The 23,303-nt window shown below is 38.5% G+C and overlaps 2 protein-coding genes across 5 annotated transcripts in view; one reads left to right on the forward strand and one right to left on the reverse strand.

The window, feature by feature from the left end:
* On the reverse strand, positions 1-13,841 carry tmem248 (transmembrane protein 248). 2 transcript variants are annotated; one of them, XM_032534258.1, is made up of 7 exons: positions 13,479-13,841; positions 11,989-12,147; positions 10,586-10,874; positions 7,453-7,603; positions 6,991-7,174; positions 5,245-5,426; positions 1-4,193 (listed from the first exon to the last, which is right to left on the reverse strand). In XM_032534258.1, the coding sequence occupies exons 1-7, from the start codon at positions 13,479-13,481 to the stop codon at positions 4,136-4,138; spliced, it is 1,026 nt and encodes a 341-aa protein (XP_032390149.1). In that variant the 5' UTR covers positions 13,482-13,841; the 3' UTR covers positions 1-4,135. The 2 variants fall into 2 exon arrangements, with proteins under 2 accessions (XP_032390149.1, XP_032390150.1); XM_032534259.1 differs by having other exon boundaries at positions 5,283-5,426; positions 13,479-13,837.
* The window catches only part of lig3 (ligase III, DNA, ATP-dependent), a 16,486-nt gene continuing 6,244 nt past the window's right edge, over positions 13,062-23,303 (forward strand). Inside the window, exons 1-9 of one of the 3 annotated variants that reach the window (XM_032534250.1) lie at positions 13,062-13,244; positions 16,248-16,814; positions 17,798-17,926; positions 18,770-18,985; positions 19,130-19,281; positions 19,558-19,724; positions 21,092-21,169; positions 21,288-21,456; positions 23,092-23,247. In XM_032534250.1, coding sequence (XP_032390141.1) covers positions 13,205-13,244; positions 16,248-16,814; positions 17,798-17,926; positions 18,770-18,985; positions 19,130-19,281; positions 19,558-19,724; positions 21,092-21,169; positions 21,288-21,456; positions 23,092-23,247 — 1,674 coding nt within the window. In that variant the 5' untranslated portion in view covers positions 13,062-13,204. Of the gene's footprint in view, positions 13,245-14,808; positions 14,885-15,158; positions 15,294-16,247; positions 16,815-17,797; positions 17,927-18,769; positions 18,986-19,129; positions 19,282-19,557; positions 19,725-21,091; positions 21,170-21,287; positions 21,457-23,091; positions 23,248-23,303 lie in introns of those variants that run through there. The other 2 variants (XM_032534252.1, XM_032534251.1) reach the window with 2 other exon arrangements.

Here is a 23,303-nt window from a genome sequence, read left to right on the forward strand (position 1 = left end):
TGTTGAACTTTGGAGACAGTTTATTTAAACTTGAATTCATTTACAGCAGTTCCACTGGAAAGGAAAAGGGTTTGAATGACGTTCTAGCCACATTTAACCTATGGTCCTATCTACTGTATGTACAGGGACGAGGATGCAGCTTGATAGTGCAGAAGGCACAGAGTTGGCTTAATACTTGCCTGTAAGCGCTGCTGACATAAGAGAAAGGATAACAAGTTGAAATGGCAGTCTTATATTGTGTGTTTTGCTTAATGTCAAGCCAAGTACACTGTGAGATGATGCAACGAAGGAGAATATGGCTCCTCTGTTTTTACTCCAGTCCTCAATGATATGGGAGTAACAGCAAGCATCAGATCCTTTTTCTATATCAATGTCTCTGAATGTACACTTAACAAGCATGTTGATGTGAGCTTCTTAGCTCAGAAGTGATGAAAAGATTGTGGTTGGATTTATTTCCGTAAATCTGGTGTATTAAAATATGTGAAACAAAGAAAACTTAAATGAAACTGTACAATGTTAAGGCATTTTGCAATTATAGAGATGCAATTCTAACCAAAAATGAAAATAGTAAATCACACAAGGAGGGATGAGAAGCAGGTAAATGCCGGTCACTGACATTAATTGTGATGACGGTTTGTCAATAATATGGCATTCTTCAACCACCCTTCACTCACATCCACCCGGCCAAACCCCACACGCTTCTTGTCCAACACTCAAAATTTCCAACCATCCAATAAGAGCTGCCAGATCTTCCCAAAACAAGCATGAGTCGCACTGTGAAAGCACTGGGGATGGTGATGACAATAGAAGCAACAGATTCATCCTCAAATATGACGCACATCAGAATTAGGAAGACTTGTCCTAGCATCAATCAATCAATGTGAAGAAACACCTTCCACTCATTCACCAACATACACACAAAAAAATACAGAAGCCCTGTGAGGAAAGTGAGAACAACCAAATTCTGGTGATCCATTGTCTACGTCTGATCTAAATTGTTTTCTCTCCAGTGTTAAGAACTGTGACTTAACAGGTGACAAAAATGTTTTTGCCAGTATCATTTTTCTACATAACTCTTATTTCACCTGTGAAAACAGGTGGAACGTTTTTTGGCAGGTGATCTTTCTTTTTTTTAAGAGAAGCTGAATTGCGCGACTACCCCGTATTCTATCGCCAATTTAAATACAGTTCGAGCCAAAATAAAAGACATGGCAGTAATGTTACATAACAGGCTAACACACAATATACTGTATGTATCTTGTGTTTAGGGTGCATGGAGAAATACAACTTCACATAAAACCTGAACATGAATGTTTTTAGTCCTATTTAGAACATGGGGTAGTGGCGCACTTCAGCCCCTTGTGGTCGTACAGAGTATTACAACAACAAACACTTTTCACCAGTCAAACTTTTCTCACCTAAACAATTTAAATCATAATTCTGGTTTTCCTCACTTGCCTATCAGGGCTTCCGTACAAATCTAACAAATGTCCAAAGTGTTTGATACAATAATGTGACAATTCATTTCTGCCACAAAAGGATAAATCTTATATGAATACCACTCAAACAAAAACACAATTCAAGTAAAGCCTTTTAAACTGAAAAAAGAAAATCAAAAAAATCAAACATCATTATTTCAAAATCACTTGTAATTCTTGCATCTCAGATTAAGATTATGCTGCTTATAAAAATACATTCAACAGGTACATCAATTATGAAACAAAATAACACAAAAGATAAGTAAAATGTATCAGTAATTGCTATTGAAAGAAAGTTGTACTCAACAGACATTAAAGGCGGACTTAGACTGTTAATTATTAAGTTTGGATTTTACACTGCATCTTCTCTTAGCAAATCAATCAAATCGGACCTATTTGATAATGATAGGTTTTGACATGTGTCAAGACGGCAGAGGACAGTGGTTGGTGACCCAAGATGTTAACATTAACAACAATCTTAACTTACTGTAATGAGAGCACTGTTTTTTTTTTTTCTTTATTGCAAATCTAATAATATACTGTACATTCCGAGCAAATGATTGTCAAAGTCAGCCATGCTTGAAATGAGAATGATGGAAGAGCATGAATTTCATCCTGAAAGCTACATTTAAGAGTTTCAGCACAACACCGAGTCACGTGAAAATGTACACTGTCAGAGAAGGTGTTTTATATCTGGGCCCAGTCATGTCAATATAGACTTGTGCACTTCAGACGTTCCATTACACTTAGTATCCTTTAAATTCCAGACGCTTTCAAAGAATCAGTCTAAAGCCGCCTTTACAGTATGTATCTAAACATTTCGCTCGCGCGCACGCGCGCGCGCGCGCACGCACACGCGCACACACGCGCGCGCACGCGCACGCACACGCACACACACACACACACACACACACACACACACACACACACACACACACACACACACACACACACACACACACACACACACACACACGGTTTTCCCACATTTCTGTTGTACTAAATAATAAAAATTTAAAAATGAAGTGATTTAATCATAAATATATCTCCATAGTTATACAAATACAATTATAAGCTAATATAATTATATTTATTTGTTAGAAGGAGTCCAACTGAAACAAGGTTTATTTAGCTCAACTTAGACGTGTCCGCAGACAAAGAAATAATCACAGGAGCCATTAACGCAGAATGTGCAAGAAATCTTAACTTGCACTAACTATGCAAACGCTTGCAACTGATAATGATTTACTTAAAATAAAAGCACAGGTAAATCTAAAGCCTCCTAAAATATAATAACTCAAGGGCCACTTGACATTTACATTGATAAGACAAAGATCACAAGTTTCATTTCAAACCACAGGCTGGAAGAAACAAAAAGAGGAGGATGGCTGTGGAAGAAGGAATTGGCAAGTTAATGTTGGAAAGAGAGAAGATGATCTTCCCACCATGTTTTTAAGCAAGCAAGTCCACCGTAGGTAAGGCAAGAATTTAATGCTTCGTCCAGTAGCAACAACGAAGCATTGTACATTAAGTCCAGAAGAGTGACAGCCAGAAAATAAGACAAGAGGCAAGTGAGCGATGAAGCCAGAGGAAGGAAAGCAAAAGGCAGAAAATCATTTTAAGTGCAACATCTAAACGTCTTAAACAAAAAACTATTGTCAACACAGACCACAGAAAGTTCTGCAGCTTATTCAACTGCCATTAAATGGACTTACTAATTAGCCTAACAGAATACAAACAGACAATGGGACTCTAACTTTACTGCTGACAGTGTATTCTGTTCATATATTAATGTGCACGGTGCAATCATCTAAATATTTGACTCCACATTTATTGACCTTGCAGACACACAGGGAAAGACAATTGTTAATCTGGTAAAGACCTATTGTTATAATTGACAGTCCGATTAAAGAAATTAAGTGCTACTTTTAAACAGACTTCATGCAATGTCCAAATTCTGATTAGAGTTTTGATTACACTGTTGAGTCTGGTGCAGAGAACAGTGCTCAATTAGTTCTCTTCCCTGTGTAAGCTGCAATGACAAGTGCATATACTGAAGATTTAATTATCAGTGTGTAACAAGCATCTCATCCTCAAGCAATTATCTCAACCTGAGTATTAAAGCATATTTAGTTCACTTAAACATACTTCAAGTGACTAATAATCATGCTCTCTCATTATGGGAGATAATGTTTACAGGTTTTAGGATATCCAAACATTTACAGCAAAAGCTCATAACTGAAATCTGTGATAGGTTCCATGTAGTCCACTTCTCTGTGGTTTTTCTATCTTGCTTGGCAAATAAGACTGAATGAAAAATGGCCGTGAAGATCTTGGGTCTGGTCTTCTGGTCTGTGTAGTTCTTGGGTTTGGCGTTCTGCTTTGTTTATGTACTGCATGTTAGGACATGGCACAAGGGGACTCAGGCAAAATAATAATATTAATCAACACAAAAAAAGGTTTTAAACAGAATATTAGAGTTCCTACAAATATTTACAAGACAGATACAGGCACTTGTATATCTTTGGTTGGAAAAACCCAACATTGCAAGAGTAATGCATTAACAGAGCTTTTGTGTCCCTTACTGTATTTCCAGGGTTCACTAGGCAACTGGTATGTTTATTTATATGTCTTCTGTTTCTTTGAGTTTGTCCATGTTACAGGTACGTTCTAAAATAGCTCTCCGATGTGTTTTTAACCCTCTGACAACGCCATCTGCAACAGAAAAAATGGGTTTTAGTGCAGTTTACAAACTCGTGACAGGGATTACTACACTCAGTAAAACAATCTTTCAATCATTTATAAAACAACGCACACATCACCACAATATCTGGTAATATGGACAGAAAAGGAAGGAAATTAGAAGGATTTGGATTGACACAAAAAATTCTTATAGTTTGATCAGATTTCCTAAAGTAGGTTTCCACAAAAGTAATTGTATATAGCAGCATGCAAAGTGTCCTCCTTGATACTACCACCAGCCAAAATAGTAGTGACATCAAATCTCTTCAGTAAGCAGTGAATAAGCCACTGCTGTAAGGTAAACACTAAAATAAAATTTTGCAGTTAACTGGAGAGTAAAGCATCTGAAATGTTACTATCAAAGTGAAGGACATCTTAATTCAAACTAGCCCATTTTAAGTACCACTAATTCAGCTCAGTGTAGCTAGTTATTTTATTGGTTGGCTTGTTTCTAAATCGGGCTCCAAAATTTGCAGAAATCAGCTGCGGGGAAAAAAAAGAAGAAAAAATGCGCACTGTGAAATACGATAGTTTCAGATTCGGTGTGGATAGGTTCATAGAGACAAATGGGCTCGACTTTTGAAAATACCCTTTAAATGACGCACTGCAGAGCTTTAGCTTGGCCCAGCCCGCACCCACCAGTATTGTAAATGATATAATTTGCTATAAGTTGTTCCCACAGTACATTACTCAAAACTATCTGTTTGGTTAGACAATGAGTCCCAGCTTCCTGACCTATCTTAAAATTGTTAATCCATGGACTTGTGTGAGCTGGTATATTGTGCCACAACAAGCAATAACGCCAAAGAGAACAAGCTTCCATTGCTTCCGGCAGTAAAACATAACTAAGCATGTATCAGCTTCAACTGAGGCCCACCAAACAATAGGATGCCAGGTTTTGATAAAATAATGTGCGCAAAAAACAATTACGTCAATGTATTTTGGACAAATAGCAGAGAAACAGCAGTGTGATTGGATCATGTCTTTAACCAATCACGGTCAATTGATGTTTTGCTGAAACTACCTGTTCTCGTCATATAGCACTGCTGGTGTCTGTTGTACCTTCTCAGGGCAGAAGTCAAGGTTGGTTTGCCGTACTTTGCCAGGCCGCCCCTTGATGACTGCATAGCAGAACATAGTGATGACCATGACAAACAGGAAGTAGCTTGTGTGCATCAGGTGCAGGTTGATGAGGGAACGGTCATCCTGGTAAGAAAGAATTAATTAGACAGAATTAAATTTCACAGTAACTGCAGGTTTTATTATAATTAAAAAGGCAATATGAGTGATTTTTTCTGGCTTGCTATAAAACTTTCCATATTATCAAATATTCCTTAAACCCACTGCCTTTGTATTTCTTCAAGTAAGTCCTTATTGTGGGATTGTACTTGGGAGGTGGCATTTATATGCCCACTGCTATAAATTGTTTGCCAAATCCATATCAGAAGGGTATATCTCTATAGGTTTGCAGTTTATACTGCCCTTCACTGGGTCTAACATAATTTAAACATTTTAAAAATAGCCTGATGCCAGCGGTTCTAAAATACTTTATACTTAGTTGTTAATGCCAAATACATGAGACTAATTCTAACTGCACAGTAAGCCTAAAGAGTATAGCAATAAAACATAGCTAGAAATAAAGCATCTCCAAACTTCTAAATGTAGAAATGAAACAGGAACATCACTTGTCAATCCATTTGTGTTTTTTTGTTGATGGTGGATAAAGGCTTTCTCAAGCACCACTCCATAATCCTGTGTGTGTTCAAGTGGGCTGAGATCTGTGCATGCATTCTCAAACTGTTTTCAGGCTCACTGGACCATTCAGTGCTCAGTTGTGAGCTGTCAATAGGATCATTGTAATCCTGGAACAATCTAGCGCTATCAGTATAGAACTACATCGAAATGGCTTTCAGAATGTGTTTGGTCACATTTACTTTCACGTATAAGGAAGTGGGTGACTGATCCTATACCCTGCCATCGTAATAGTCACAAATACACAATCAATCTATCAATATTTGTTTTTTTTCTAGTAATAATTACGTTGAAGTAAATATTATTTTACAGATGTTCTAACCAAGAGAAAAAAGCTATTTAATAAAAAGGTATTAAGTGTGTTTTTGGCAAAACATAGATGCTTCACACACATATTTAACCTGTCAGCACAGAAGATCTTTACAATTGCCACCATTTCAATATTAGTGTCACAAATTCAGTATTTTACCAAATGTCTCCCCTTCTGTTCCTGAGTTATGTGTTTTTTTTGAAGGACATTGTGATGTCACATTTAAGTTGAACTTTGACCTTTTGGATGTAACAATATCACTTTATTTTTTTAGACATTTCTGTGAAATGTTGTCATAATTAGTGTAGGAATTCTTGAGTTATGGCCTTGACTCCAAGTGGACGTTTGTGTCAAATTTGAAGAAGTTCCCTCCAGGGCGTCCTGAGATATTGCGTTCACAAGAAGCGGACGGACAGACAGACAACCCAAAAATATAATGGCTCAGGCCAAATTTGACGCTTTAGGAAGAGGAATACAAGGAGTGAAACGTTTGGAAGGCCTCTACCTCCTACCTGACAAATCTTATTATTCAAACTTCTACTTTAAAATTTCTTCTTCTCAACTATTTAATACATAGTTTTGACTCAGTTGCTTCTTTGCAAGTTAACAGAGATGGGAATAACAACATCAAACTCCTTGAACCAGGAACGCTGTAAACAGAAAACTGAAAAATGTTTGATATCAGAAAAAAAAGACGATGGGACTTACATCAGGAACAATGACAGTGAGCTTTGGGTTGAGTGCGTGGTACACCTTGCCGATGGCTCCTTTGTAACACCAGAAAGGGTTGTAGTCCTGACTGTACTTAGTATCGGAGTCACGGACTGTGGTGAACACCTTGTACCAAGATGTGGCATTGGTGTATGTCTCTGGCACGCAGTGTGGCGGCTGCCTACAAACCAAAACAAAGATGGAGGTCTGTTGACTGGGGATATGGGACTCTTCACATCATGTTGGTTAATAGCAGTGACTACAGAAAAGTTAAGCTGTTCCTGGATTTGGGCTTCGAGTCTAAACTGAAAATATTTGGCTTTCTCAGAGACATTGTATGGAAGCACTAATAGTTATACCCAAAATATTGTCAAAAATGATATGAAGGTATTGAGACAAAAAACTCTAGGCAGAGATATAAAGTGTTTTCCTATGAGTCAGGGAGGCAGTCCAACTCACACTGTGACTGGGAAGATATTGCTTGTTGCTGTGATGGTCATGCAAGTGCTGAACACCACCTGCTCGCAGTGGCCGTGCAGTACACACTCGTCTGAGTTCCAGGAAACAGGCAGGGTGAAAGTGATGTTTATTTCTTCATGGGCTTCCCGGCCTACACACAAAACGTGAAAAAACAATAAGAGAATTTAAGATCGAAAATTAACGTGATAAGAGAAAAATCTTACTGATTCTGGTATTCTTAATTTCTTTCACTTTCCTATAATTCTATAAAAACCAGCAAAGCGCACAACTCATAGGCCTCTAACTTGCATATCCACATTCCCTTCATTGTTATGTTGACATGGGAATAATTGCCAGTGACTAGCCATGATCAGGTTAAAACAACCTACAGGCCCAAAGAGAGAGACGCGTTTTAGCAGCATGCATACGACATCCACAGCAGTAGTATTTGATGTCATACCAAGCCTAATCCCCCTGATAACGAATGACAGGCTGATTTTGTAGGCTTATGCAATATTTATTAAACTGCAAAGGGGATTAGAAGATTACCAGTCAAACTAAGTGGACTCCTGGGTGTGACTGAGGATAGATGTGGTTTTGTCAACACAGGTGCGTATACAGTCCTCCTCACCATTATTGGCACCCATGAAGTTTAAGTACATAATGTGGAATTTCTTCTGGAAAAAAATGAATCAAATGAAACAATTCTGTTCTATACAGAACTCATGTTTGATCCAAAAGAGCAAATGATAAACAACAATTTAAAACAAACAATGGGAGGAAAAAATAGAAAAACTTAAAGCTTGCTGTGTCACTGGTACTGGCACCATTTGCTGTAAATCAGTAAGAAAACACATTGTGACTCATGTGTGGTAAATCACAAATGGGAATCACCAATGAGAAATTGTCTGTGCCCATGTGACATGAATCAGCCAATGAATGATGACTGCAGTGTTTTAAAAAGCCATCTGATATCCCGTTCCTTTGTCACGATGGTGAAGACAAAGGAGCTGTCTGAGGACATCTGAAGTGCAATAATTAGCAAACACAAGACTTTCAAAGGGTATAAAGCCATCTCCAAAGGCCTTGGTATACCTGTTTCAACAGTGCGAAATGTTAAGAAGTTTGCCAAGCATGGAACTGTCAAGAACCTCCCTGAACGTGGGGGGTTGGTGCGAATGGTGGACAAAACACAGCGTTAAACATCCAAAGACGTGAAGGCCAACGTGGAACAGTCTGGGGTCATCGTTTCGTCAAGTACCATACGCCGCAAACTAAACAAAACTGGGCTTCATGGGCAAAGGCCAAAGAAGGTACCATTGCTGAGGAAAAGACATAAAAAAGGAACGATTAATTTTCACCTAAGAGTACCTGGATAAACCACAATCAGGGAAAATGTTCTGTGGAAAGATGAAACAAAAATAGAGCTTTTTGGCAATGCACACCAACAGTTTGCTTACAGACGGCGCAATGAAGCCTACAAGGAAAAGAATATCCTACTAACAGTTAAGCATGGTGGAGGATCCATAATGCTGTGGGGCTGCATCTGGTACTGGAGGACTTGACCGTATGATAGGAATGAAATCAGAGAATATCAAGAGATTTCAGATCGCAATGTCCTACCCAGTGTAAGAAAACATGGTTTGAGTCGAAGATAATGGGTCCTCCAGCAAGACAAAGACCCAAAGCACACATCTAAAAGCACGCAGGAATGGTTGAAAAGGAAAATAATGATCCATTTTAAAATGGCCAGCAATGAGTCATGATCTCAATCTGAAGAAAAATCTTTGGTATGAGCTGTATTCTGCCATTGGGGAAACAAAACCTGCAAACGTTCAAGAGATTGAAGAATTTGCAAAGAAAGCGTGGGAGAAAATACCAGCTGAGAAGTGCAAGAAGCTTATAGATGGCTACAAGAAACGTTTGGAGGCTGTCATCACTGCCAACGGGTGTGCAACCAAATATTAAAGAGGGGTGCCATTATTCCTGCACATGCTGTTTTTTCTTTGAAATTACAATATGTTGGTTGAAACAATTTTCTTTGTAAAATTACGTTGGACTTTCAATTAAAAGATCCTGATGATATGGATTTGGTACATTTCAATTTATTTCTGAAGCTATTGTAGGTTATTCAAAAATAAAGGGGTGCCAATAATGGTGAACAGGACTGTATAAAATGGGACAACACATTTTTTTTTTTTTAAAACAACTCAAATACTTTTGTACCTAATATGCACTATAATTTAGGGAAAACTTTTTTTTAACAATTAACTGATTTCACAATTACCTAGGTGTACTCTTTTCCAACTTGCACAGTGTAAGCCTTATTCAGACAGCAATATTTGCTAAGTGTCATTAAACAATTGCACAGATCCTTGCTGACTTTGCTCATCCATTCTGGTGGCTTTAGAATTTAAGATAAGAGTACATGTTTGTATCAAAACAGGGCAGGTGTTTGGGCTGAAATGTCCTCAAAAGGAAGGAGACTAAAACCACGGATAAAGCCAATCTGGATGGGACTAAATATCAATCTGTTGCAAGGTAGTGGAATAACATGTTGAAATGCACCCATTTTACTTATCCTACCTACAACAATATTTGTGTTATAAAGCCTTCATGTCCAAGTTCAGTTTATTTGGTATAATAATATTACTAAATATTCGACTACATATTTAATTTCCTTTAAATACAATACTTAAATTAAGTGTGAAATTGAATTTCCATCTACTTAGGGTGGATGCAGAACACTGCCATTTGGCTGATTTAAGAGCAGCCTAAAAGACAGAAATCTGACCAGGTTTAATGATGCAGTCTTTTCTTCTATCCTTCTATATTTCTTCTCTGTGAAACTTTTACAGTGCTTTTACATACACCAGAAGGTAGAGCGCAAGATAAACACACATGCACTAAGGAGACAAAAGTAGAAGTGATCACGGAGGGCTTGTATCATATGGACACGCCGACAGTGGTGTTGTTGTCATTACTTAGAATTCTTCATGGGTGCGACAGAAACTACGCACTATAGCTTTAATCTTGACAGCCCTACCTGATTTTTTTGTTAAACACAAACTGATTTTCCTCTGAACACTGACCACAGGGCAGATACCTAACGATGAGGAGAAAGAGAACCTACTAGACAAGCCAACTTGCTGCCCCAGCACTGTGGCATACAGGTGGGTGAGGTTGCGAGAGTACCCTCCAAACGGGCGCTGCGGGTCCAGCGTGAGGGTGATGGGGACTGAGATGTTGATGGGACCTGAGTCCTCTAGCAGGAGGGGAACCTGGGTGCTGGAACGAGCTTGGCCGCTGGTCACAACCATGCTCTCTGGGGTGGTCGACTCGTTCAGACCGTGCTTTATCGTTTCATTCTCTGAGACACAAAAGTCCAGCTCATTGAAGCGCAGCAGAAAGGTGTTCCAGTCCTGAAAGAGAAAGTGTGTTTTGATTGTTGGTCAGGACGAAATGTTGCGATTAACAAAAGATCTATAACCTGATTTACACCTCGGATTGATTTGTGTCAATGAAATTGGAGTGCTATGCACAGAGCTTATGTTAGTTGTGTCTGGCAGATGATATCTAAACTTATGTATTTCATATCCATATGATACTACATACTAGGGCTGGGACGATATGCTTTTAATTCTGATTAGATTATTTCGCAATAAATGCTTGCCGTTTTAATTTGTATCGCAATTTTTATTTATTTTGATTGTACAAGTATTGCGATTTGATAGTATTGATTATTGCAATTTCTTTTCCTTCTTAAACAAAAAAAAAAAGTTGAATTATACACTTTTAGAGACAATATATCATGAGACATTTCTCAAAAACAATGATGCACGTCTTTTGACATTTATTTCATTTGTAAAGAAGTACATAACACGGATTTTCTGCGTTCGGTCTGTTTCGCTGGAAACGGATATGATGTCGCTGACGGCTGTACCGTACAAACAGAAAATATTTAGGTAAATCCTTGGTTAAAAAATAATAATTTAAAAAAATATAAATTCAAAGGAAACATACGTGAATAGATTGTTTTTTCCCCCCCCACCCCTACTACCTACAACCTTTTTAATTTGAATATTCTTTCTATTCAGATCCACATGCAAAGGTGTATTTCCATGTATTGTGAACTGGAAGCACACTTTCACTTTGAATTGACCTTGTTGTTCTCTCCAATTAAACTCTTTGCAGCCATGTGTGTGATAGAACCAGCTAGAAATGAGCTAAAATGTACTGTATAGCTTGCACACATATCAAGAAAACCTGGATTCCCTTATTGTTTGACTAAAATTAAGTTATTCTAACCTCACAGATTGACCTGCGTGAGACTAGAAAAGGCTAAATAGGTCATATCCTAAATGTAACATGGCACAACATTTTAGGAAATGCATCCTTGTGGCATTAAGCAAGCCACAGAGGTCATAAAATGGCATTTAGCATCAGCAGAGACCACATTTTGCTGGTATCTGAGAGATTCTTAATGGACCAGAGCATATCATTTTTCTTTTAGAGAACCATATGGGTGTGACTCACCTCTGTCAACTCTGGAGACTTGATCTCCTTAATCTTAAAGAAATAACCAATGGTCAGGAAAGCGATGGCCACTGCACTGACACTGATCATAAAAATGACCAGCGGTGGACGGTTGTTGATGTAGCTTCTCAGGTTCTCTATAGGATTTAACAGGTACACCTGCATATGGACAAATGCACAATTTAAGCATTAATCTCATATCACAGGTGTTTCTAACAACAGTGTTAAATAATAAGCCTTAAAAAGTGATGCATTAATAAATGGACGTTAAAATGTGCATAGAGTCCAAGGCTTAGGAAATTAGTTTTAGATTTAGGGTTCAAATTAGGCTAGGAAAAAATTAAAGTTAGTTTAGTTTGAATCTAAGTCAGTATCTGATTACCGTATTTGACTGTGGATTTGGTGTCTTCATCCACATGAGCCAAAAACACTTTTTCTAGCTTTTCTCGGCCTAGAACGCACCAATTTCAAAAAGCTTTATACATTTCTACTACGTACGTGACCCAATTTTAGGATATATTCATCTTTCCAACAATGAAACACCCCTTTAATAATGTAGCATCTGATACTCTAAGGATAAAATGAGGAAGGAAAATATTCTAATCTCAACAATATGAATATTGAAGCTCTCAGTGGTGTTGTTGATGATGTGCATTAGTTCCTTGTGCAACAGTTACTAAAATTGGACAGATTTGATTAAGAGTTCATATCACAGTTAATCAATTATAGATAACCTACACCTCTAAGACGTTTATTTGAACCAGCACAATCATTTACACCTAAAGACCAAACTAGTCTCCAACAGAACGTGGTTGTAGGCCAGTAAATCCAACATGACAGAATGCATGTTTAGTCTAATACTACTGTATCACAGACTTTATTATGCAAAATATCTTACAGATGTACAGTATGTGAGTTTAGCAACTTGTCGAGTTTAAGAGTCAAGATGCCTCATTTTTCCATCAACACTGTAGTTATCTGCTTGACTTCTTTAGCCACATTCTTATAGTCAACATTGTGCGTGCAGTAGGCTACAACACGCAAGGCTGGTTTTTCAAGTTCTAGCAACATTAAACTGCTACATCATCTTCATCCAAAACACCAAGACTGGCTGCGGCGTTCAATAACAATTCAAAAGTGTGACATTTTGTTGTAACAAAACGGTAAATAACGTCAATTGGATCGAAATGCAGGGATCCCAACAATTCCAAATAGGATGCTCTACAAAGTGAAGGCATTTGACCAGAGTAGACCAGGTAACTATAAATTGAAAGGGTTTTAAATTAAGCGCTGTGTTTAGCTCTCTCCATTTAGCTAGCTGAGACCGCAGCCAGGTGTCAGGAGCTGTCAACCTTGTAACGTTAGCACAATAAGCTAAGCTAACTGGCCCCTTGACAATTGTTTCAATATGTGACATACTAAAGATAAAAGTGTAACATTGCCGAAATAGCTGGATATATGTAGTAAAACACCACATTAGCAGTTCTTACCATTTTTGTCTCTGTGCATGCGACGGATGCTAGCTGGGAGGGTCGTTGCGGGCCACAATAGGCAGCAGCTTCTCTGCGAAGCTAGCCTGTAATGTTACTGCTTGCTAGCTTGCTTGCTTTCCCGAAGCTAGTGGAGATAGCCAGACTTTCAGCGTAAGAAACACAACTTATACTCCTTCCCATGCTTTACTCTATTATAGTTCACTGCAGTTCTGATGAGAAATGTATCTTGTTTACAGCCTGGAATAACGTCAATACTGCTTCTGGGTCCTCCCCATGGTCCACCCAGCCGACATCTCCTACGCGTACCCGCACTGCGTATTAAAAGTGTCGTAGCGCCGCCTTTTCGTTATCTCCGTAGAATGTGCGCACGAAATTTGTTGTCAATGATGTTCACGCGTACGCTATTTACGTAGCTAGTCTATGCTTCTTTCGTAGTTAGTGCTTTGCTTGTTTTCATGTCTGGTAGCATTAGTTGCATTTTGTTTTGCAATTGACTGTTGATTTGTCATAGATCATTCTTTCCTAGAAAACAATATCAAGATGACTATGCATGACATGGAAATATCAATTACTCGGGCAGGCCGTCAAGAACAATATTATATCAATAGGTTATTAACTGAGGTAAATTAAACTACCTACTAGGATGCACTATATGCTAGTCTACATGTGTGAGTGAAGGTGATTGAAGTCTATGTGATGCATCGTTTCCGGGATCATTGAAGGCAACATTACTAGTTCCTGGTGTCAACACCCATGGGGTACGTGCAACCTTAGACTTCAGTGCTAGTGTAACTTGTTGAACTTTTCGTCTGGCCTGCCAACTACAACTATGAGTATTTAGCAAGAAGCATTGCAATTGGGACGAATGCCAGGGATAGGCAGTATTTCTGATGTATGTAAGTGCATATGTACTGTACTGTATGTATGTATGTATGTATGTATGTATGTAGCCTATTTAAATGAATCCGTATTTTAAATATAATAGCATTTTTGAATTGATGGACTTGATTGAAATGGTTATACGATTAATGATTGTTATATCAAAGAAAATGTCTGAATTAAAGAAAGGGGTATACATCATTGTATTTGCAATTGAATCAAACTCCCAGCTTGCTATAATCCCGTTTTTGAAAAAGTTTTGTCTTAATTGTTTTAAGATTTCAATTATGCAGAGGGTAGAAGTACGCTGAAGAATATCCATTGTGGGATGATCATTTATTCATTTATTTTCTTAACTAGTTAGCTGTGAAATTGATAAGGATCTTGTCAGTTCAACAGAGGGCGGCAGATAGCTGTTTAAAGGTCTACTACCGTTTCTATGAACCCCAACGAGCTTTGTGCAGCCGCAACATGCAGCCCATGCTGCAGCCCCTTTGGCTTTAGCATTGACTAGTTGCGTCAAGGTAATTGGAATTAACCAGAGAGATACCGGAAATATGTTTATCTTTCAAAATAAAGCAAATGTCACAATTTGAAACAAATAATGCATCTCACATGGTGTGTGTGTGGGGTGTTTAAGGTGAGGAAACACTATGTGCATAGTAAATAATAATTGCACAATTATACACACACATGGATTGATGCTTTGGGTCATATATACAGTATATCCAAGATGAATATATATATACTCTATATAAATAGACACAGTATATACATATATACATATACTGCATGTGTAGATGACCCAAGCCGGAAGTGTATCGTATCTTTAAAATGTAACTGAAGGTTACTTAAGTGCTGATCTGTTAGCTAACAACAATGAGGAGGGATAGCTATTTAAACCGTGCTATGAAGTTTTACTAAGCATACAAGGTAACGTTTGATAGATGGCGTGCAATATGTTTGTTATCTAGGCTAATGGTAGCTGTCTTAGCTACTATTATGTGTGTTGAACAGAGTGTGGCTAACATTAAAGTTAACGTTAACCAACTACTTAGCTAACGCTAGTGCTAGCCTAACAATTGCCTTCGTGTCATCAGGCTTAGACACGTATCGTGTAGCTACACTTTTTAGCAATAATATGCAACGTTATAACTGATTGGACACGGTGTTTTTAAGTATACCGGAAAGGTCAATGATAAAGTATAATTTAACGTTAAGATAACGTTACTGTTAAATGTTGAAGAGGCACATCACTTTGTGTCTTAACTACGTTATGCCAACCCGAAGGTCCACCTTTTGTTAAAATAACAGATTTTTTGAAATTTAAAAATCTGGTGCGTGCAATTAATTAACGTTACAGTTTGTTGTACCAACGTATACATTTACCAAATTAGGAAGCGCAAAAGACTAACTATGTAGCTAACGTTACAGCAGTACCTCTGTACACCTTATGCTCCTTTAATGTAGCTAACGCTAGCTGTTTGGACGCTAGATAAGTAACGTACATTTACAGTCGAGAGGACTTTTGTTCGCTGACATTTGGGTTGTAAACACACATTGGTAACGAGGAAACAAGTATTAAACTTAACCTGATTAATAAATATTGTATTAAAACATGAGTGAAAATGATCACAAACAGCTAGAGGGTCATGATGACCTGGACCTTATGGGAGTCGTTAAAACACTTAGGAAGCAGTGCTACCGCTAATGGGTGAAATGACATGGCATATGTGGCAACAGTTTATCATCATGAGCCAATTTGGTAGTTTAAACTTTTACTCAAGCTGGTTGTTCCAGTAATCTTTGATATGTCAAAGCAACATTTTATATAAAACAAAAATAATCAAATTTTCTTAACCATGATTTTCTTTTTGCTTTCTTTAGGTTGTAACTTGCCCACTAACTGGATGCAGAAACCGCTTATTTTATTAGCTCACAAGACTGTCTGTTTTAGCCTACAGCATCTTGGAACACTTGTCACTTATCAGCAACTTTGTAAAGTGTGTAGAGCCTTTTCTGTCTCTTCATGCTTTAAACATCTACCCCCAACTTTTCATGCAGTACAGTTTTCCCAGAAAATCCATCATTTCTCCTTGCTATCCAAACTCATCCATAACAATCCTTCCCAGCTTTTTGTACATCAGTGTTTCTCTAACCAGCCAGATATGGCTGAACAGAGGTTCATTGTTGAATACGCCAAACGCGGTACTGCAGGATGTAAGAAATGCAAGGACAAAATCCAAAAGGGCATAGTGCGCATAGGGAAGATTGTGCCAAACCCTTTCAGCGAGTCTGCAGGGGAGATGAAAGAGTGGTATCATGTAAAGTGCATATTTGAGAAGTTGGAAAGGGCGAGAGCCACTACAAAGAAGATAGAGGACATCACAGATCTGGAGGGCTGGGAGGAGCTGCAGGACGAAGACAGGGAGCTCATTAACAAACATGTTTCAGGTACAACAGACACACACACAAAACCACTTTTTTATACTATTCAAAGGCCATAATATTGCTCTTGTTGTGTTTTGTACATACATAACCTTTCATCTTGGGTTTAAAGAAAGTTTTACCACTCGCTGTGGACCACTATGTAGACACACTGACTTTTGACCTTTTTAGAGAACACAGAAAAAGGAAACATTTTCCCGGTAATGTGATTAAAACACCATCGCATATTTTAGGATGTCAGCAGTCAATGAAACTGACCAGAGGCTGCATTGCATTGTTGATTTGTTTATTTATGTGAAAGTTTCTTTTACAATTGTAGTTTATTTTTTTATTTATGCACAAAGACAAATTCCTCGTAAGTGTTACTTTGCAATAAATCCTTTTCTGATTCTGATACTAACTTATCTGCCCACAGAACCACAATTTGCAATATAACACAACCAGTTAAGCACCAGTCAATTGATTAACTCCTGTAAATGAGATCTATATCGGTTAAGTTAGTTAATGCTAGATTTAAAAAAAAAAGAAAAGAAAAAGAGAACCCTGAGGCATCACACATTAGTTCAAATATCTCTGAAATAAATCCTAATTTGGTTCCAATGATTTGGCATTGCTGAGTTAACTATAAATTCATGTGTCAACATTGCAGGAGAGCATCATACATGGGAACATGTTCTCAAGATGTACTCACAGCAGATTTAAGCAGGGGGATGCTACTCTACCATGTTGTACAAATGTGCATGGGCTGGTGTGGAAGCTAATTCAAAGCCGCTCACATTAGGCTAGGCTTTAACATTCAGGTTACAATAATGATTGATTAAGGATTAAAATGAACAGAACAGCTAAAATGATTTTTTTCAAAGTTACACACAGTTAGAGTTAGACACAGTTAGATAAAGTTAGTCTTACCTACTGCATCTTTAAGTTATGGTATTCCATGTCAAATGGTTATGGTTATTTGTTCTAAGGCCATTTGTTTTGTCTTGTAGACCTGATGGCCAAAGTCGGTGCAAGTCCAAAGAAGAAGGTGCAGGCCAAGATGAACAACACTGGCCAGCTAATGTCTCCTCCCGCTGACCCGTCTGTTAACGCGCCGCGCAAGTTCTCAGGCTTTACTGGTAAGATATACAACATCTCAGGTCAAGTGGTTTCATATGTTCTCTAAAACCATTCACAAAAAAGTTGAAACAATACAACAAGCTGGTCAACAACTAAATTAATTGAAGCAAGGAACATTATATAAAAATGGACAGCCAAAAGGAACATCTTGGATCAGAAAGGGTCAGGGTGGTTATTCTCACAAGGAGGAATGGGCATGCTACACTTTGTCTCAAACAGCATTTGTGTCGGCCCTATTGAACTGTAAATGTATAGTTTAGTTGAGATTATTTCCCTAAAAGAAGAAACTCTCTGACAGAGAAGGCTGCTGCTAACCAATGAGTGCACTCCCCACTATGACAGTTTTGCCCCGTTGATTTCTGTTTGGTATATTCAAATTGCCATACTAACCAGTCAGTGAAAAATTCAGGACTGATTCTATGATGGATCTGTAAAACATCCCCACTGGCTTTCTGTCAACATAAGAAACATTTCACCTTCACAGAAAACAGCCTTTGTACAATCTTTCTTGCCTCAGTGTTCTCATCAAAGCTCAAGTACTGACTGACGTCTAGATAGGAGTTTAGGAAGACAAGTCAGCAAGCTTGTCCAATACACATTCTGGACTATAACAACGATTGAGGGGCATGTATTATTTTTGAAGAAGTTTTAAGAAAGTGTTAGCAGCACTAAGCCAAAGCACCATGGCTGTATTATCCCATTAACAGTAATCAGTCAAATTAAAAAGTACCAGATAATCATTTAAACTGTTCCACTGTGAAGCCACTGTGAATCTAGCAGAAATACTTGTTTTGTTGAATTGTTCTCATTACGAGCACTGTTCCACTTCACTGTCCTGACAGCTGCAAAAGCTGGCACCTCCAGCAGCCCAGGACCATCCTCTTCCCCTGCCACTGTCAGCCAAGGCAGCGCCCTGTCCACCCAGCTTTGTGACCGCCAGCACAAGGACTGCCTCTTTAGAGAGTTTCGCAAGCTCTGTGCCATGGTGGCAGAACACAACAGCTACAATGTCAAGACACAGATTATTGAAAAGTTCCTCAAGAAGGGCTCAGGTGGAGGTTGGTGTGTTAATCAGTATTTCTTTTCTTACTTGTGTGTTTATGGGCTTTAGCAGATTTCAGCACGACCGCATGTGACAGAATTCGACGCCAGGATTTCTACAGCAAACTTTTTGTCGTAAATCTCCTTTTCTTCCATCCTAGATAAGTTCCATGGAGATCTTTATCTGACGGTGAAGCTGCTCCTGCCAGGTGTTGTAAAAAGTGTCTACAACCTAAATGACAAGCAGATCGTAAAACTCTTCAGCCGCATATTCAAATGCAACCAGGATGACATGGTGCGCGATCTGGAGCAGGTCAGTCTCCATATGTTCTTACACTGAAACTCTTGTGCTTTGGGAATGTTAAAAAATAGGCCACATGTGCTGAATGTTTTATTTTAGAACCAAAAACCTTCTCACCAGTGTTTTATTCAAAGCGTTGATATTCTCAGATTAAAAATGCATGTCTCAGGGGATTTCATTCTGGACAATTAAAGTTTTTTGACATCGTGTCTTGATGACAGAGGAACTAATTGTAAAAAAAACCACTTAAAATGCTGTGGCTGTCTTCTCCTTTTTTTTTTTTTTAAGGGCGATGTATCTGAGACAGTGAGGATGTTCTTTGAGGAGAGTAAATCATTTCCCGCGGCAACCAAGAGCCTCCTGACCATTCAGGAAGTGGACGCCTCACTGACCCGCCTTGCCCAACTGACCAAGGAAGATGAGCAGCAGACTGAGCTTGAGGATATTGCCAAAAAGTAATGCAGTACATCACCATTTAATATATCACTTGGTCTCGGTAGTAAAACAGTACATTTATGGTAATTGAGTAAAATGATTAGTACCACATACCTGCTATAATAAAAACGTTCAAGGCTCTCTTTCCTCCATTGCAAACATGAACAATCATGTGGCACGGTTCAGTGTTGAACCTTTAATGTTTTTTTTCCGTTGGCTGCACCGAGTCAATCCATGCCGCACTGATTTGCGCTTCCATTACCAGTTGAAATGTGCCAAGTTGCGCCCGAGGTGGACCGTCTTTGGAGTTGGGCAAGTGCGCTAGACTCTGTGCTCTTTTTACTACCATTTGAGTAACATCTGTTCAAATACGTCAGTATCCAGCTTTTTTTTAGGTATTTTTAGAAAAATACCTTAGCTATAGATGTTTGGCCCATTTTTCAAATGTGTTCAATATAATCAAAAATGTTACGTGGCAGGGTACCATTGACGGGGGTAGGGAAGTCAGACAGACTAACCTAATGTATCTTAATGTATACTAACACTAGTTCTACTAAGGCAAGGCAGCTTTATTTGTATAGCACATTTCAGCAACAGGGCAATTAAAAACTCGAGCAGCAGCGTTCTGAATCAGCTGCAGCTGATTTTTATTTTTTTTATTTTTAGGGTGACCTGTAAAGACACCATTACAGTAGTCAAGTCTACTAAAGATGAAAGCATAGACAAGTTTTTCAAAACCCTGTTGACACACAAGTCCTTTAACCCTTGATATATTCTTAAGGTGATAATAGGCTGAGTTTTATCACTATAAACACAAGTCATTGTTTCTGACTGTGTCTTTTGTAGTCATACCTCTCCACATGATGTAGACGATTTATTGTGGTGTTAGAACTTTCAGTAATTGTTCAAATAGTTTAAAAAAAGCACACAGTTTACTACAAACATGTAAAAGCCAGGGAGACAGATTATGTGATTTCTTTTCACAGTATTTGTAAGTGTTGCCGTTATTTGTTTCCACTTGTTTTGCTTGCTTGCTTTTGCGTGTCTGCTTGCTTGTTTTCTTGTGTCTGCCTGAGGCATGTGTAACACACACATACACACATACTAGACATCTGTATTTGACGTTCTACCCTCCGCAGTAGCAGATGCTGGAGTGGGTCAATGTTTTTTTGACAAAAACAAAACAACATCTAGCTGTAAACCGACATTTATTGTGCTGTAGAGAGTAAGAGGTCTTCTTGTGTCATGACAATAATGAGCAGTTTTTTTTTCTGAATTACTTCTGTGAATTACAGTAATACAATGTAATTATCTTATGGTTATTACTTACTGGTATGTAGGGCTGTTTAGCACCCCAGTCCTAATCTGCATTCTCTTTTCGTCATAGATGTACCGGTAATGACCTAAAATGCATCATTCGGCTTATTAAACATGACTTGAAGATGAACTCCGGAGCAAAACATGTGTAAGTGTCTTTTTCTTCTTTCTAGAAGTTAATATGCACTGTTCCTTAGTCACATTGAAAAAAGATTATATTTTGATGCCAATCTTGAACTCCTCTTTCATTATTGCCCAAAATGCAGCTTAGATGCAGTGGATCCAAATGCTTATGATGCCTTCAAGGCCTCGCGTAATCTGGGTGACGTGATTGAACGGGTGTTGAGGAATCAGCAGGAGGCGACTAATGGCTCGGGACCCAGGAAACTCCTCACTGTGGAGGCCTCGCTCATGACCCCCGTTCAGCCCATGTTGGTGAGTACCACCACTCAAATGTGAAATATGTTTACACTCAGTGTTTTCAACAGTTCTTCCTGATTCAACGATTTAGTCTTTGTGATTCAATATAAGGGTGACTTGTTTGAACCACAGTGATTCATAGAAGTCACATTACCAAACAGTGTGAGGGAATTTGGCTCAAATAGAAAACAAATTTTTGATCTTGAAGACTACTATTTATGTACTACAAACCTTTCTGACCACATCAATTACTTAAAAAAAACACTTCCTCCTCATGCCTTCATTTACTTGATAACTACTTATACATTATTATAAATATCCCGGAGAAGACCAATACTATAATAATACATTTTTCAGACAAAGGGCGAGGTGGGTTGGTTATCTAAAAATATCCGTCCTCCTTTTTCCTTTGCAGATTTTAGTGCGGCCTTATGTGCGAGCGTGGCTGGTTGTCATAGCGACGCCACAGGAAACTGCCTTGAACTAACACGACACACACACAAAACGTCGAAGGTGTTTTTGATTCTCGGCATGTGGCTATTGTCACAGCCAGAAGACACATTTTGTATTAAAAGAAGCTGAAGGCAGCAAAAACCCACCACTGGCTAAACTACTTAAACACGGCAGGTTTGTTCAGGACCCCCCCGTCTGTCGCTAGCAATGATGACGCAGTAATTATTGGGAAAATCCAGCGAGATGAAGAGAATATGATGTTCAAACAGTTTCCAGTTGATGGCTCATCACTTGACAACCAAGCAGTCAGTAGCTGGACCTTACATATCACTTTTTTACTCTACACAAATGACTATCCCTCTTTATAAATGCAACTATTAATTCTGCATGAAAAGAAGACTTTAATGTATGCGTTGTTAAAGTAAATTGCTGCAGCTATATCACATTATAGTTTGCAAATGAATAATGAGGCCCAGTGAACTTCTGTCTCCTTTTACCGTTAGTTTGCAGAAGATGAAAAGCTACATCCCCTCCCTGTTACACCCAGTAGGCACATTAGGAAGGCAGAAACATGGAATCAAGTCAAGAGTATGGACGTGTAATTAGTGAGCTTTAGTCATACCAATTAGTGCAACGGTGTAATATTATTAGAATACAATGCTAGAATATTGAGGCAAGTCCACCAAAGAATTGAGTTTATGATGCAGTTTTGCTGAGTACAGAAGAGACCTTTCTTAACTGGAAACAGCTTCTCTCTTGCAACCTGTATCATTATTGCTCTTTCTTTTTATTTCAAACCAACACCTTGATGCAACAAGAGGTCTTACTTTTGTAGTGTAGTGACCGTAATTTAAAGTTAGTTAAAGTAATTGGATCATGGAAAAGAAAAACATCTCTTAAACGCAGTCAGAGGATCAGATACGTTGGTAACAAGCCAGTAGTTTAGTCAGATTATAGTATCTAAACCACTTTTCTCTTCCAAAATAAGTTTGGTTAACCCAGGATTTTGTTTTCAACCTCCCTAATTGGCTCACTACTTGTGTTTTTTTGACCCATCACACTTCTTTTCAGTTATGGCACAGTTGTTTTCCCACATCTCACCAGATCGGCTCATTGGAAGCTCACTAGGGGAAACTTTTAATGAAAAGTGATTATGTCTCCTTGCTGAGAGCTTGTTGTTGTCCTTTGTGATTTCAGGCAGAGGCATGTAAATCCGTTGAGTACGCCATGAAGAAATGCCCCAACGGGATGTACTCTGAGATCAAGTATGATGGAGAACGTGTGCAAGTCCATAAGAACGGAGACCACTTCAGCTACTTTAGCCGCAGCCTTAAGCCAGTGTTACCACACAAAGTCAGTACACACACACACACACACACACACACACACACACACACACACACACACAC

This window comes from Etheostoma spectabile, chromosome 13, assembly GCF_008692095.1.
Source record: "Etheostoma spectabile isolate EspeVRDwgs_2016 chromosome 13, UIUC_Espe_1.0, whole genome shotgun sequence".
In the NCBI taxonomy this organism is placed as follows: Eukaryota; Metazoa; Chordata; class Actinopteri; order Perciformes; family Percidae; genus Etheostoma; species Etheostoma spectabile.